The sequence below is a fragment of the Salmo salar genome, chromosome 27, assembly GCF_965601325.2.
Source record: "Salmo salar chromosome 27, fSalSal1, whole genome shotgun sequence".
Taxonomy (NCBI): Eukaryota; Metazoa; Chordata; class Actinopteri; order Salmoniformes; family Salmonidae; genus Salmo; species Salmo salar.
The window spans coordinates 13,257,232-13,269,769 of record NC_138317.1 but is presented as its reverse complement, the minus strand read 5'-3'; the positions used below and the strand labels follow the sequence as shown (position 1 = coordinate 13,269,769).

Here is a 12,538-nt window from a genome sequence, read left to right as displayed (position 1 = left end):
AAACATTTTGACTTTATTAGCCGACACAGCTACAATGATGCACTTTCATGACAGGTTTAGGACCTCATATTAAAGCTTCTAGAGATCCCAACTGATGTATAGAACAATCTTAAAATGATCTACTTTGGTTTAGAGATAAGCGTAATGAAACCTCTTAACACAATAAATTCATTTGACTTGGTGAAAATCTGTTTTTTGGACCTTACTTGCTTATCACTTTTCCCATGTGGTTTCTTTCTTCATAGACTCCATGAAATGATGACCGCTTCCTAAATATTTGTCAAATGATTCATTTTGTGTATGGTTTCCTCGAAACGAGGGTGGCTCAACTCACCCCTTTGGCTCAAATTACCCCACTCTCCCCTATGCAGATTTTGAATAAATATGGGGTTCAAATCATCATTGGTCATCTGAGTTTTGATACAAGCCTCTGCTCTGATTCAAACAAGAGGGATTGAATGATCATCATATCTAATGGATGTTGGAAGAATAATTCTGTCCTACCTGGTACAAGATGAGTAGGGGTCCCACCACACAAGAAGTACATTATTTTAGGACTTTTACTGTAGCCTTCTGTAATATTAATACAGTTGTCTAGGTAATAATACTGATTGTATATTCATCAGATTTGAAAGAAGCAACATGAATTTCTGGTCAACTACAAGAGACAGTAAGTAACCCTCCTCTAGGTGCAATAAGCCTTCTAGACCACTAGAGGAGAGCATTGATTTATTTTTCACAGCTATGGCTACTAATAGGATAACCTGTTACATTAATGGCATATACCCTAACTGGATTGACAAGTTCATCAATGTCAAGAACAATGTCTGCATATCTAGTCTCACAATGCTCGCCTCCTTTCCTAAGGCCATTTTCTGTGGAAAGTCTGAGGGTGCTGTCTTTCTGACGCTTCCTGTTTCCTTCTGTGCATAAAACGTTGTGGTCTGAAGTTGAACAAAACAGATGACTCATAATAAGCCATTAAGCCTGATAGATATAGACTATATTTTGGCCCGTAACTCCTTTAATTTTACATATTCACTTTCAAATGGTGTACATCTAAGACAATTATAGGAGACATATAGCTTGCAAAGGGGTAGGTAACACCATTAGAGTTTACTTGCTTTGTGATTCTATTTCTCCTGTAGAAAGTGTTATGGTTCATGGCCAATTATTGCCTCATTCTTCTCCCATTGCACAACATCCACTAAGTGCTACTGCTGAAATACTACAAACTTGTTTATAAGATGTTGTTTACACATACTCTTACATTGATATCCCCCCAACCCCATCATGCAATCTTAACACAGTCATAATATAGCAAATAGAATCTTTGTAGTCAATAGCAAAGCCTTTTCTGATTCTGACCTTATCTCCTAAAATGGTCCCTCTGTGAAACAGCACAGTTAAAAATATATGGCAAATAGAAATCAAACTGGAGGGACATCAGAAATAGATGAGAGAGGTTGAGAGTAGAGGAAGGACAGGACTAAAATCAAACAAAATATAACTATTGTAAAGTAGTATATAGTATGTATAACTTGGAAGTAGAGGCCTAAGTGTTGTTGTTCACTAGTTTACTCCAATTAGGGGAGGGGTGGAAATAAAGTAATAAAGGAAATATATTTAAAAAACATATATATGCATGTATATATATTTTTTTTAACTAGTTAAGTCACTTAAGAACAAATTCTTATTTACAATGACAGCCTACCTGGGAACAGTGTGTTAACTGGTTTGTTCAGGGGTTGAACGACAGATTTTTACCTTGTGAGCTCAAGGATTCAATCCAGCAACCTTTCAGTTACTTGCCCAACGCTCTAACCGCTAGGTTACCTACCGCCTCCGAGCTGATGTATATAAATATCTATTTACCAAAATATATATGGGGGGTTGGAAACGATGCAAACAATTACATTGATGGAAGATACAATCTATCTGCAATATTAAAGCTGATCTACCACCTAAACAAAATAAACCCTTTTATTTTTAAATTGTCCAGAAAGCTCAGAGGAAAATTAATGTTGTGGAATTATCACTGATTGATTGAAAACTTGAAGAAATATATAAAGACCATCCAATCATCACATTCATTGCAAAGACTGTACAGCAGGACTTTAATTCAGACATGTATTAGAAATGAAATGCCATTAGCTGTCCTCAGAAACTCTTTGTAACAAGCAGAACAGTCAGTGATCAGACAGATACTACGGCTGCATGCATACATGTGGCCCAGACACTCATTGAGGTGGTTGTGTGTTGGTCCTAGATAGCCACTTTTAATTTGAATAGTACTTAAATGAGGTTAGCAACTGCTGTGACTGGGAAGGCAGACTGTTGTCCTATTAAAGTCCATTAGTTTCCCCGGAAACGGAATATTTTAAAACAGGAGGACAAATCAATTGAAAGTAGACCACAGATTCTTATCATGCTGGAAGCAGGGAGTCCTGACAAAGAAGCAGATTATATATATAGCTGGTTATATATATGCGTATATTTTATCTCTTTGGAGGATTTCATAGGTGATTTTGGTAAAATGTAAGCTATTTTTCTTTCATATATCACATTTGAATGGACTTTACTTAGGTCCAACAGCATTGGACTGAAATGCATCTAGGCAGAGGTAGAGGAAAAAATGTGAGATACTGAAATGTGACTATGCATATCATGCACATTCATACTGTGATAATGACAAATACATTGTATATCGCCCAGTCCTAATGCAGATGGCTTATGTTGTAAAGCAAGGATGATGATTCCATGTCCTCATAAAGATCCCAACATAAATCAATATCTACATCATCAACTGACACTGAATCAGTGTCCCCATTAAGCTATCAAAATGATATCTCCTGGTATTTTCATTGGGCAAACTGAATTCAGAATTCCTTAATAGTCTTGCAAAAGTTTCTCATTTTTCCAGGACTCTTTGGAATTCCCACTCATAGCTTGCCTTCCTCAACCAGTTTGTTCAGGTCTCTGCAGATCTTGGTGAGATTAGGCCAGAGAGGGCCCCCGGGGGTGTAGAGGTTGGTCAGTAGGTCTTGGTCAGAGTAGTGGTTGAAGACATGCCGAATACGCCCGAGGGATTTAGGAGTCAGGTGTTTCTCCACGAGCTTCAGCAGGATGTCCCTACAATCCGTCAGGAGCTCCGTCATGACAGCCTTATCAAATGTGAACTCCACCTGGACCAATTAGATGGAGAGTAAAATATTAGTGACGGCACGCTAGTAATTACAACACAGTTATTATAACAGCTGTAACAGGTGCTAGTTTATGGTATTGGCTTCAGGATAGAGATTATTGTAAGTGGGGCATTGTTGTTTCCTATAAAGTCCCCTTAAGATTCTGTCCAGATAGTTGGACATTTTAGTAGGTATGATCAATGACTGTAGGGTGATGTCAGTAGGTTATATCATGCAGGCTTTAGGTTGTTGGCATCATGCAGTGTTCAAATGAGGCTCTGAAGAGTTCTACATGTAAAGTTACCTCCTGGAAGCTGATTGCCGTCATGACCCCCTGGTGCAGCTTCTTCTTGAAGTCCTGTGCCAGGCTGAGCTCCTCTTTACTGAAGCGATCGTGCCGGAAGAGAACGCCCACCTTTACCACCACCTTGACCAGGTCTTTGACCACCTTCTGGGCTTCTGTGCGGTTCCCAGAGTGTATCTTGGAGACGCGGTAGAACTCATCCAGGATTTCGCTGCTGGTGTCATCAATGAACATCTGCACCATGGATTTGCTGGCCATACGGCTGAGGATTTTGTTTTGGGCCTTCATGGCCATGTCTTTAGAGCTGAAGGACTCCATTTTGATTCTTGGAAGGAAGTGGAGAGTTGATGAGACACAATAATGGGGTCAAGTGCAGTATCTGATTGTCTGGTCTCAGCCATGGCTATAGAAACAGAGCACTGAAGACAGTTATTCTGGTAAGGTTGGTTCACTGACGTACGATGGTTTTCTCTGTCAAATGACCTTTAAGATAAGTGAAGGGTCCTCTGTTTTAGTCAATGACTTAAAGGTCCAATGCAACAGTTTTTTTTTATCTCAATATCAAATTATTTCTAGGTAACAATTATGTACAGTACTTACTGTGATTGTTTTCAATTAAAATGGTGAAAAATAAACCAAAATAGTTTCTTAGCAAAGAACAACTTCTCAAGCAGAAATGTTGCTAGAACTGTCTGGAAGTGGTCTGAGTGGGGAGTGGAAAACTGAAAATTATTTGTTATTGGCAGAGATGTTTGGAACTCTCTTTCTATTGGTTTATTAACTAATTTACCTCCTGGTGATGTCACCAGGCAGGCCAAAAATGCCATCCACCCAAAACAGCCAAAAATTTCAGGCGGTTTATTCAAAAAGCTCTTACAGTAAAAGGGCTTAATCATAATTTTCATAATTTCAGAGTATTAATCCAACCTCATAGTGTGGAAATATACATAAAACACAGGAAATGCACGTTTTTGACTGGACTAGGACTTCATAGGGGCACTTGACACAGTTAACCTTTAATATTCACACTGAGGAAGAGGAACTCACACTGCGGTAGTATTGTTTGAAGTTGAGTTATGACCTTGGACGACCAAGATTATTGCTCTCCTGAGTTCTAGTGTGGGGGTCAAGAGGAAAAACCCAAATAAATAAATCTGCCCCTATGCTGGCAAGTCTGTGTCAGTAGAGGCTGTTGTTGGTCGTTGGAGCAGTGTGGGGTTTCATTTGGACACATTCAGGGTCGGAGGTCAATATTGAGTATATGCTGGTCTTGGAGACAAGTTTAATGTAGGCTATCATATTCATACACCTCCTCTTCCACCACTCTCTTTACCTTGCCCTTACGTCCACTCTTTCTAGAAGAGATTCTCTCCTACTTCCAAAGTAAATAATACAACACCAACGCAGGAATGTAGCCCTTTTGGGAAAAATAAGGAAAAATGACTGTGTATTATCTCAACTTAAATTAAGTTCAAATTTCAATCATTCTGGCCTATGACCTTATTCCTGATGACATATTCGCTCATCATGTAGCATTGCACAGCACATAAAGTACTGTAATTGTAGGGGTTAACATCGCTTCACTCACAAGTCCAGTGGCACAAATGAATAAAAGTGCAGACAATGATTTAATTGGTCCTGTAATCTGTTTGATCTTCTATTCCTCAAGGGATGTTTTCAATGGAACACTCTGTGACTCAGAGTGACATTCTGTATGGTTGCTCAGATACCAACAGGAAGTATGATAAACAGCCTTTGGAGTTAGTTGGTTCTGATAGCCTGAAGGGAAAAGAATCTTTGTACAGTAGAGGAAGTCTAAGACACACTGCAGCTGCCAGTTTACCTTCAATGCACTGACTCTGTCATAGGTGTGTTAAACATAGTCTATGGTAAAATGGTAATTTACCAACTGCATGGATTATGAAGACTCACTCGGCAAGCAGTCATCTCCATGTTCATTCAATAATCTGTGTGAGAATGAGAGGGGATTCAGACTATGCGTATTATCACCTACAACAACTAGGACTTTCATGTTGACCTCATGAGTTAGAAACCTTGATCAACCAGACACTTGAGTTAAATAAGTAGGTCAGAGACTGTATGTGGGAAATCACACTGGAAACTCTCTTGCGTATCCCTTCAAGTTTGCATGTCTAATGGTTACGCTTCTGGGTTTGCACATAATGTCCATTTTCCCCACCCATCAGTAACTGCCTGTTTTGCATGGCAAAGGTTACAGATACCGCATCAACTTATTTGCTCCTCTTCTGATTTGAATAGACCCTGATAAAATAAGTCAAGTGGATCTCAGGTGTGAGGCTTTGTCTAGTTCAGACACACCACACAGTACTAGTCTATTACCTTATGATTAACATATTGATCACTAATTTGCCAATTGTAACACTGTGGCTATAAATTGGTACAATTAAAATGTTGAAGTGCATTTGCACAGCTCTCTCATGTGTTATTCCTTGAAAGACATGAAACCTGACCTACATCACAAGTCTGGCGGTTTTGTTTCAAAATGTGTGGCACCTTTTTACGGAAGAGTCTTACTTCCTGTGTTGAACAGCCATAAGAAGGAGACATTAAAATGATTTACAAGAAGTTGGCTTCTTGTAAATCATGGCTCAAAATGGCTTGGCCTCAATCATTCAGATGACACACTCCTTCAAACAGTGAAGGACAAATTTCCTGGTGGGTCAATGTAAGCTAAAGCTAACAGAGCTAATAGTTAGCTGTCCGAGAAGCTCAAACACGAAGGCTGACAATTTCAATTTGCAACATGACCTTCTGTGTTGGCATCCTTCTGGAGAAACTTGTTTCCAAGTGTTCGAAGTAGAAATCAAATCTTACACAAAATATATTGGACAATTAAATGTGAAGTAATGCCAAAAACAACAAGCAGTCAATTGTTCCTCAACTGTGCTGGACATGGACATGGGAGATGTTTGGTTGCCTTGATTGGTTGATGCGTAATGATTTTCAACATCAAGTGACTGGTTTAGGCATAGGGTTAGCCAATAGCACATGGGTAGAACATACTTCAGGTCCCAAGAAGGCAGTAGCAATGCTAACTTATTGTTTCACTATGCATACTGTATCTATTACCTTGGGTGAGATCATGCCTATGGACACCCAGTTGCATTGTCCAAAAAATGTGTAAACTTGGCTTTTACACAATGACTCAGCCTCTAAATGTAGTTTTTTGCACCTCATTTTTTTCATGGACAGATCCACAAGTCCATATTTTCAGCTCATCCCCTTTGAACTATCTCTTCTTCATATTCAGACCTACGAAGGCTGATTAACTGTGATATCTGCCACAATTCCCCACCCCTCTACACAGGATGTTTTGATACAGATGTAGGATCTTAATTTGATCAGCCTGTTGCAGGACAACATTCCTGCAATACAGGATATTTAAAACTTGTGGTGTATTTGAAGTTTAAAATGGCTTCTGAAGTTTGTCGTTTCCACTTTTAAATCTTGATACGAAAAATGTATCAACCCCTACTTAAATGTTGAATAATTATAATCCACATAATAATTCACACTTCCTGTTGTTGCAGGGTTATTTTCATGCTGTAGCAAACTGGCTCAAATTAAGATCCTACATCTGTAAGAGACCAAAAGAGCTTGATGAGATTGTTGAGTACTATAACAATCTGTTTCCTTTCAAGATGTTGGGTAACTTCAATGTGGAACAATCGTAGGTGATATAATAGATCTTGATGCATGAATAGGGTTAGACAGACCAGCATAGCAAGCACATGCACATGCACATGCACCAACTCACAAAACACACACTCACACAGTTGCCCGCAGATTTGTTTTTCAGCTGCTAGAAAGCTATTGTCACTACAAGGTTTTGTCTTTGTCTTTAAATGCTTCTGATAAGCACAGAAGTGGTCATTGTTGCTAATGCGATGGTCTAAAATAGCCTTGCCAAAAACCTGCTCATATTTTCCATGCATTCTCCACCTCTAGCAATGTAGCCAAGCACCCACTCTTTAAAAAGAGGTTTGACATTATGGTTAATGTCTTACATACAACAGAGTCTATGGAGTTTAAATAATGCTGTTTCGGGTCATAAATGTCCGAGCTCATTTGAAGGCACCTGTCTGCACTGTACACAGACAAGCAATTACTTGTACACAAACACGCCACAACACCTAACACTTAATAACAGACGTAAAAATATGCTCTCCAATACACACACACACACACACACACACACACACACACACACACACAAAGGCACACACACACACAAAGGCACACACAAAGGCACACACACACACACACACACACACACCTACATACAGTTATAAAGATACGCTCTCCATACACCACACATAGAAATTCAGTTGTTGGACAGACAAACCACACAACATCATCTTCCACTGGGTCTGAAATGACGGTGCTATGAAATGCTTACCTGCGTGCCTATGAACTCTTGGCCTCAGATCGACTCAGTGCTCCAAGAGGAGGCTTCACATAAAGGGGTTGGAGGATCACACTGCCTTCCCGCTATACCCACCACCCTGTCTCTGTGACTCTGCCGACCTCAGATGCATTTCCTTAAAGAACTCATTTTTTGTGGGCACGCCCCAGAGCGGTGTATTTCTCTCTCTTTCTCTCTCTCTCTCTCTCGCCTCTCTCTCTCTCTCTCCCTCCGCTCTCTCTCTCTCTCTCTCGCTCTCTCTCTCTCGCTCTCTGTCGCTCTCTGTCTCTGTCGCTCTCTCTCTTGCTCTCTTTCTCTTTCTCTCGTTCTCATTCTCTCTCTGCGTCTCTCTCTGCCTCCCCGTCCCTGCGTTCTAATCCTGGCAGCATTCACAATCACTTGCTCAGCGTCTATAAATCTTGCACCACCGTTTGCTCTCGGTTTTAATCTCTCCATTCCTTCTGTCCTCTCGTTCTCTTCCTATTATCGTCTATATTTTTCCTCTTCCCCACACATTTGGGTGTTGAAAGGGAAAATGCAGGGCCATTTTCGTGACACCCTTTAGTGGAATGCAGCTGTGGTCATCTGTTGATTTGTGTCTCTCGTCTGGTGACTGCTGTCTGCGATAACTCTCTGACACTAATGCAGCTGACCCATATAAGGAAATACAGGTTTGTGTGTGTGTGTGTGTGTGTGTGTGTGTGTGTGTGTGTGTGTGTGTGTGTGTGTGTGTGTGTGGTGTGTGTGTGTGTGTGTGTGTGTGTGTGTGTGTGTGTGTGTGTGTGGCATTTCTAGATCCTGTAGGGAGCAACAAAAGCACCAGAACAGTTGTTCCCAGAAAATATGAATACATTGATTAGAATAAATTAACTTTGCAGTTACACAGTGATTTGTACTGTGAATGAAATGGACCCTGCTCTCTGGAAGCAGTATTTCAAAACCTTTTGGTCTCAAAAGGGAAGCTGTGTCTGGGCTGTTTCCAAAGTTGTGCAACACCCCAGGCTTGCCCCTCACTCTAGCTTCATGGGAGTGTAAAGGAGCATGGCAACCACAGTGACTTCAGTTACACACACCAAAGACAATTGTCTTCTCAACTATTCCAAACTGAAACTAGATTCATTTAAAATCATTTGCATTTGAATTGTTAAGGGGTGTAAATATCTCACTAGACAAAGCTATTCTTTGGCAAAGTAAACAGGCTATAACGAAGCTGCGGTATCTACACACAAAACGGATGCAGATCGTGATGAGGTAATTTCATCATGTTGTGTCACATAAACCCCTGAGTCAAGCAGCTGTAGTTGGTCTCGTTCTATTTCACGTGGTGTATGTGAGGGCGGCAGGTAGCCTAGCGGTCAGAGTGCTGGGCCAGTAACCGAAAGGCTGCTGGTTAAAATCCCCGAGCAGACAAGGTGAAAAATCTGTTGATGTGCCCTTGAGCAAGGCACTCAACACTAATTAGCTCCAGGGGCCACTGTACTACTATGGTTGGCCCTGTAAAACAACACATACCACTGCTCCTGTGTATGTGACAGTTATACATATATATACACACATACATATATATATATACACACACACACACACACACACACACCCTATATATATATATATATACTGCTAAAAAAAATAAAGGGAACACTTAAACAACACAATGTAACTCCAAGTCAATCACACTTCTGTGAAATCAAACTGTCCACTTAGGAAGCAACACTGATTGACAATACATTTCACATGCTGTTGTGCAAAGGGAATAGACAACAGGTGGAAATTATAGGCAATTAGCAAGACACCCCCAATAAAGGAGTGCTACTGCAGGTGGGGACCACAGACCACTTCTCAGTTCCTATGCTTCCTGGCTGATGTTTTGGTCACTTTTGAATTCTGGCGGTGCTATCACTCTAGTGGTAGCATGAGACGGAGTCTACAACCCACACAAGTGGCTCAGGTAGTGCAGCTCATCCAGGATGGCACATCAATGCGAGCTGTGGCAAGAAGGTTTGCTGTGTCTGTCAGCGTAGTGTCCAGAGCATGGAGGCGCTACCAGGAGACAGGCCAGTACAATCGGAGACGTGGAGGAGGCTGTAGGAGGGCAACAACCCAGCAGCAGGACCGCTACCTCCGCCTTTGTGCAAGGAGGAGCAGGAGGAGCACTGCCAGAGCCCTGCAAAATGACCTCCAGCAGGCCACAAATGTGCATGTGTGTGCTCAAACGGTCAGAAACAGACTCCATGAGGGTGGTATGAGGGCCCGACGTCCACAGGTGGGGGTTGTGCTTACAGCCCAACACCGTGCAGGACATTTGGCATTTGCCAGAGAACACCAAGATTGGCAAATTCGCCACTGGCGCCCTGTGCTCGTCACAGATGAAAGCACACTGAGCACATGTGACAGACGTGACAGAGTCTGGAGAGGCCGTGGAGAACGTTCTGCTGCCTGCAACATCCTCCAGCATGACCGGTTTGGCGGTGGGTCAGTCATGGTGTGGGGTGGCATTTCTTTGGGGGGCCGCACAGCCCTCCATGTGCTCGCCAGAGGTAGCCTGACTGCCATTAGGTAACGAGATGAGATCCTCAGACCCCTTGTGAGACCATATGCTGGTGCGGTTGGCCCTGGGTTCCTCCTAATGCAAGACAATGCTAGACCTCATGTGGCTGGAGTGTGTCAGCAGTTCCTGCAAGAGGAAGGCATTGATGCTATGGACTGGCCCCCCCGTTCCCCAGACCTGAATCCAATTGAGCACATCTGGGACATCATGTCTCGCTCCATCCACCAATGCCACGTTGCACCACAGACTGTCCAGGAGTTGGCGGATGCTTTAGTCCAGGTCTGGGGGGAGATCCCTCAGGAGACCATCCGCCACCTCATCAGGAGCATGCCCAGGCGTTGTAGGGAGGTCATACAGGCACGTGGAGGTCACACACACTACTGAGCCTCATTTTGACTTGTTTTAAGGACATTACATCAAAGTTGGATCAGCCTGTAGTGTGGTTTTCCACTTTAATTTTGAGTGTGACTCCAAATCCAGACCTCCATGGGTTGATAAATTGGATTTCCATTGATTATTTTTGTGTGATTTTGTTGTCAGCACATTCAACTATGTAAAGAAAAAAGTATTTAATAAGATTTTTTCTTTCATTCAGATCTAGGATGTGTTGTTTAAGTGTTCACTTTATTTTTTTGAGCAGTATATATAAATATATATATATTTTTTTTTTGTGTTGCACTGCCTTTAACCAAGGCCCAGGCTTTTGGGATACAGGTCGTTAGGCACCATGGATCGAGATCCCTTCAACTGTTGTCTCTTTGGTTGCATTCCTTACAAACCTTTTTCATTAAGCTGCTTAATAAAACAATTATGAGACAGGTGAGGCAAGAAAAAAAAACATGGCCAGACATAGGAAAGAGGAAGAGAGGCTTTCTCTACCTTCATCTGACCTAAACACACAGGAGACGTAAAACGCAATTGCAATGGACGTCGTTAGAAAGTTGCCTTCACTTCTGCAACACTTTCATGTCAGTGCAGATGAATGAAACGAGGCGAGGAGAGGAACACATTTAACGCTATTGAGACACACCTCTTCTGCACGTTAGGCAACCTTTTATTTTTCTGAAATGATGCCTTTTTTTGCAGGCTACTGACACCTGATGGAGTGGGTTCCTAAACTAAACACCAGGGGGCAGTCATGTATACGAAAGTATCAGCATGTAATTACTTCAACAAAGGCCCTGAACCAATAGCTTGATGCCCTATGATCATGTGTTTTTGTTGGCAAACACGATGTCGGCAAACATTCCGAATATTCCATCAAAAAGAAGTAAGCCTTTTGGCTAAATGTAGTACATTTGCAGAAAGGGTTGATAATATGTTGTGCAACACCCCAGGAATTATCTCTGTCAAATTTGACATTATCTCTGTCAAATACATCTAAAAAAAAGTCAAGTGTGTAAAGTCTGTTCTGTATGCATGCAATGACACCGGGTGCCATGGCAACAGACAGGAAGTGCAATGTAAGCAGTTTCCTCTTTCTTCTCCACTATCAGTTAATTAGATCAAACTCAAGTAGAAATACTGTTTTAGTGACTCCTGTGTTGAGCACCTGGGGCTATTGCCAGGCTTTTCCCCCCAAACATTTTGTGATTGCTTAGCTCATAGGTGCATTACTTGAATGTTGTATTGCGTTAACATTTGTCACATTACCGGTAGACTCAGGAATATGACATCATCATCCACAGTTTGGCAACTTCCTGCTTTCAGCTATAAACAACAACAGAACTCAACAGAATTCAAATCTGCCAAGACTACCACTATTGTCCCTTCATCATTTGCACCCTCTCTCTCTCTCTCTCGACACGCTGCATGTGTTGTTGATTTCTGTGCGCAGGAAGTCTCCCCGCTGTGTGTGAAGATGTCCTATTGCTGGGTCTACATTTCGTTTCACTCACCCTTGTGCAGTTACACATCGTATTACAGTGTGCTTCTATCAGTAGATGTCAGTAGCCATCTAGGTCTGAGCACACTTTCACTTCTCCCTGTCATTTCTTCCCGGTATTTAGCATGATTCAATTGAGCCTATCCAATGTGCTGTGTCATCAGTAGAC

General features: G+C 41.7%; 1 protein-coding gene across 1 annotated transcript; it reads right to left on the bottom strand.

Moving 5' to 3' along the window:
• Window positions 1–2,100: 2,100 nt before the first annotated feature.
• Window positions 2,101–8,147, bottom strand: LOC106588354 (tumor necrosis factor alpha-induced protein 8-like protein 2). Its single transcript, XM_014177242.3, has 3 exons — window positions 7,931–8,147; window positions 3,490–3,814; window positions 2,101–3,185 (listed from the first exon to the last, which is right to left on the bottom strand). The coding sequence occupies exons 2-3, from the start codon at window positions 3,805–3,807 to the stop codon at window positions 2,943–2,945; spliced, it is 561 nt and encodes a 186-aa protein (XP_014032717.1). The 5' UTR covers window positions 3,808–3,814; window positions 7,931–8,147; the 3' UTR covers window positions 2,101–2,942.
• Window positions 8,148–12,538: the final 4,391 nt, after the last annotated feature.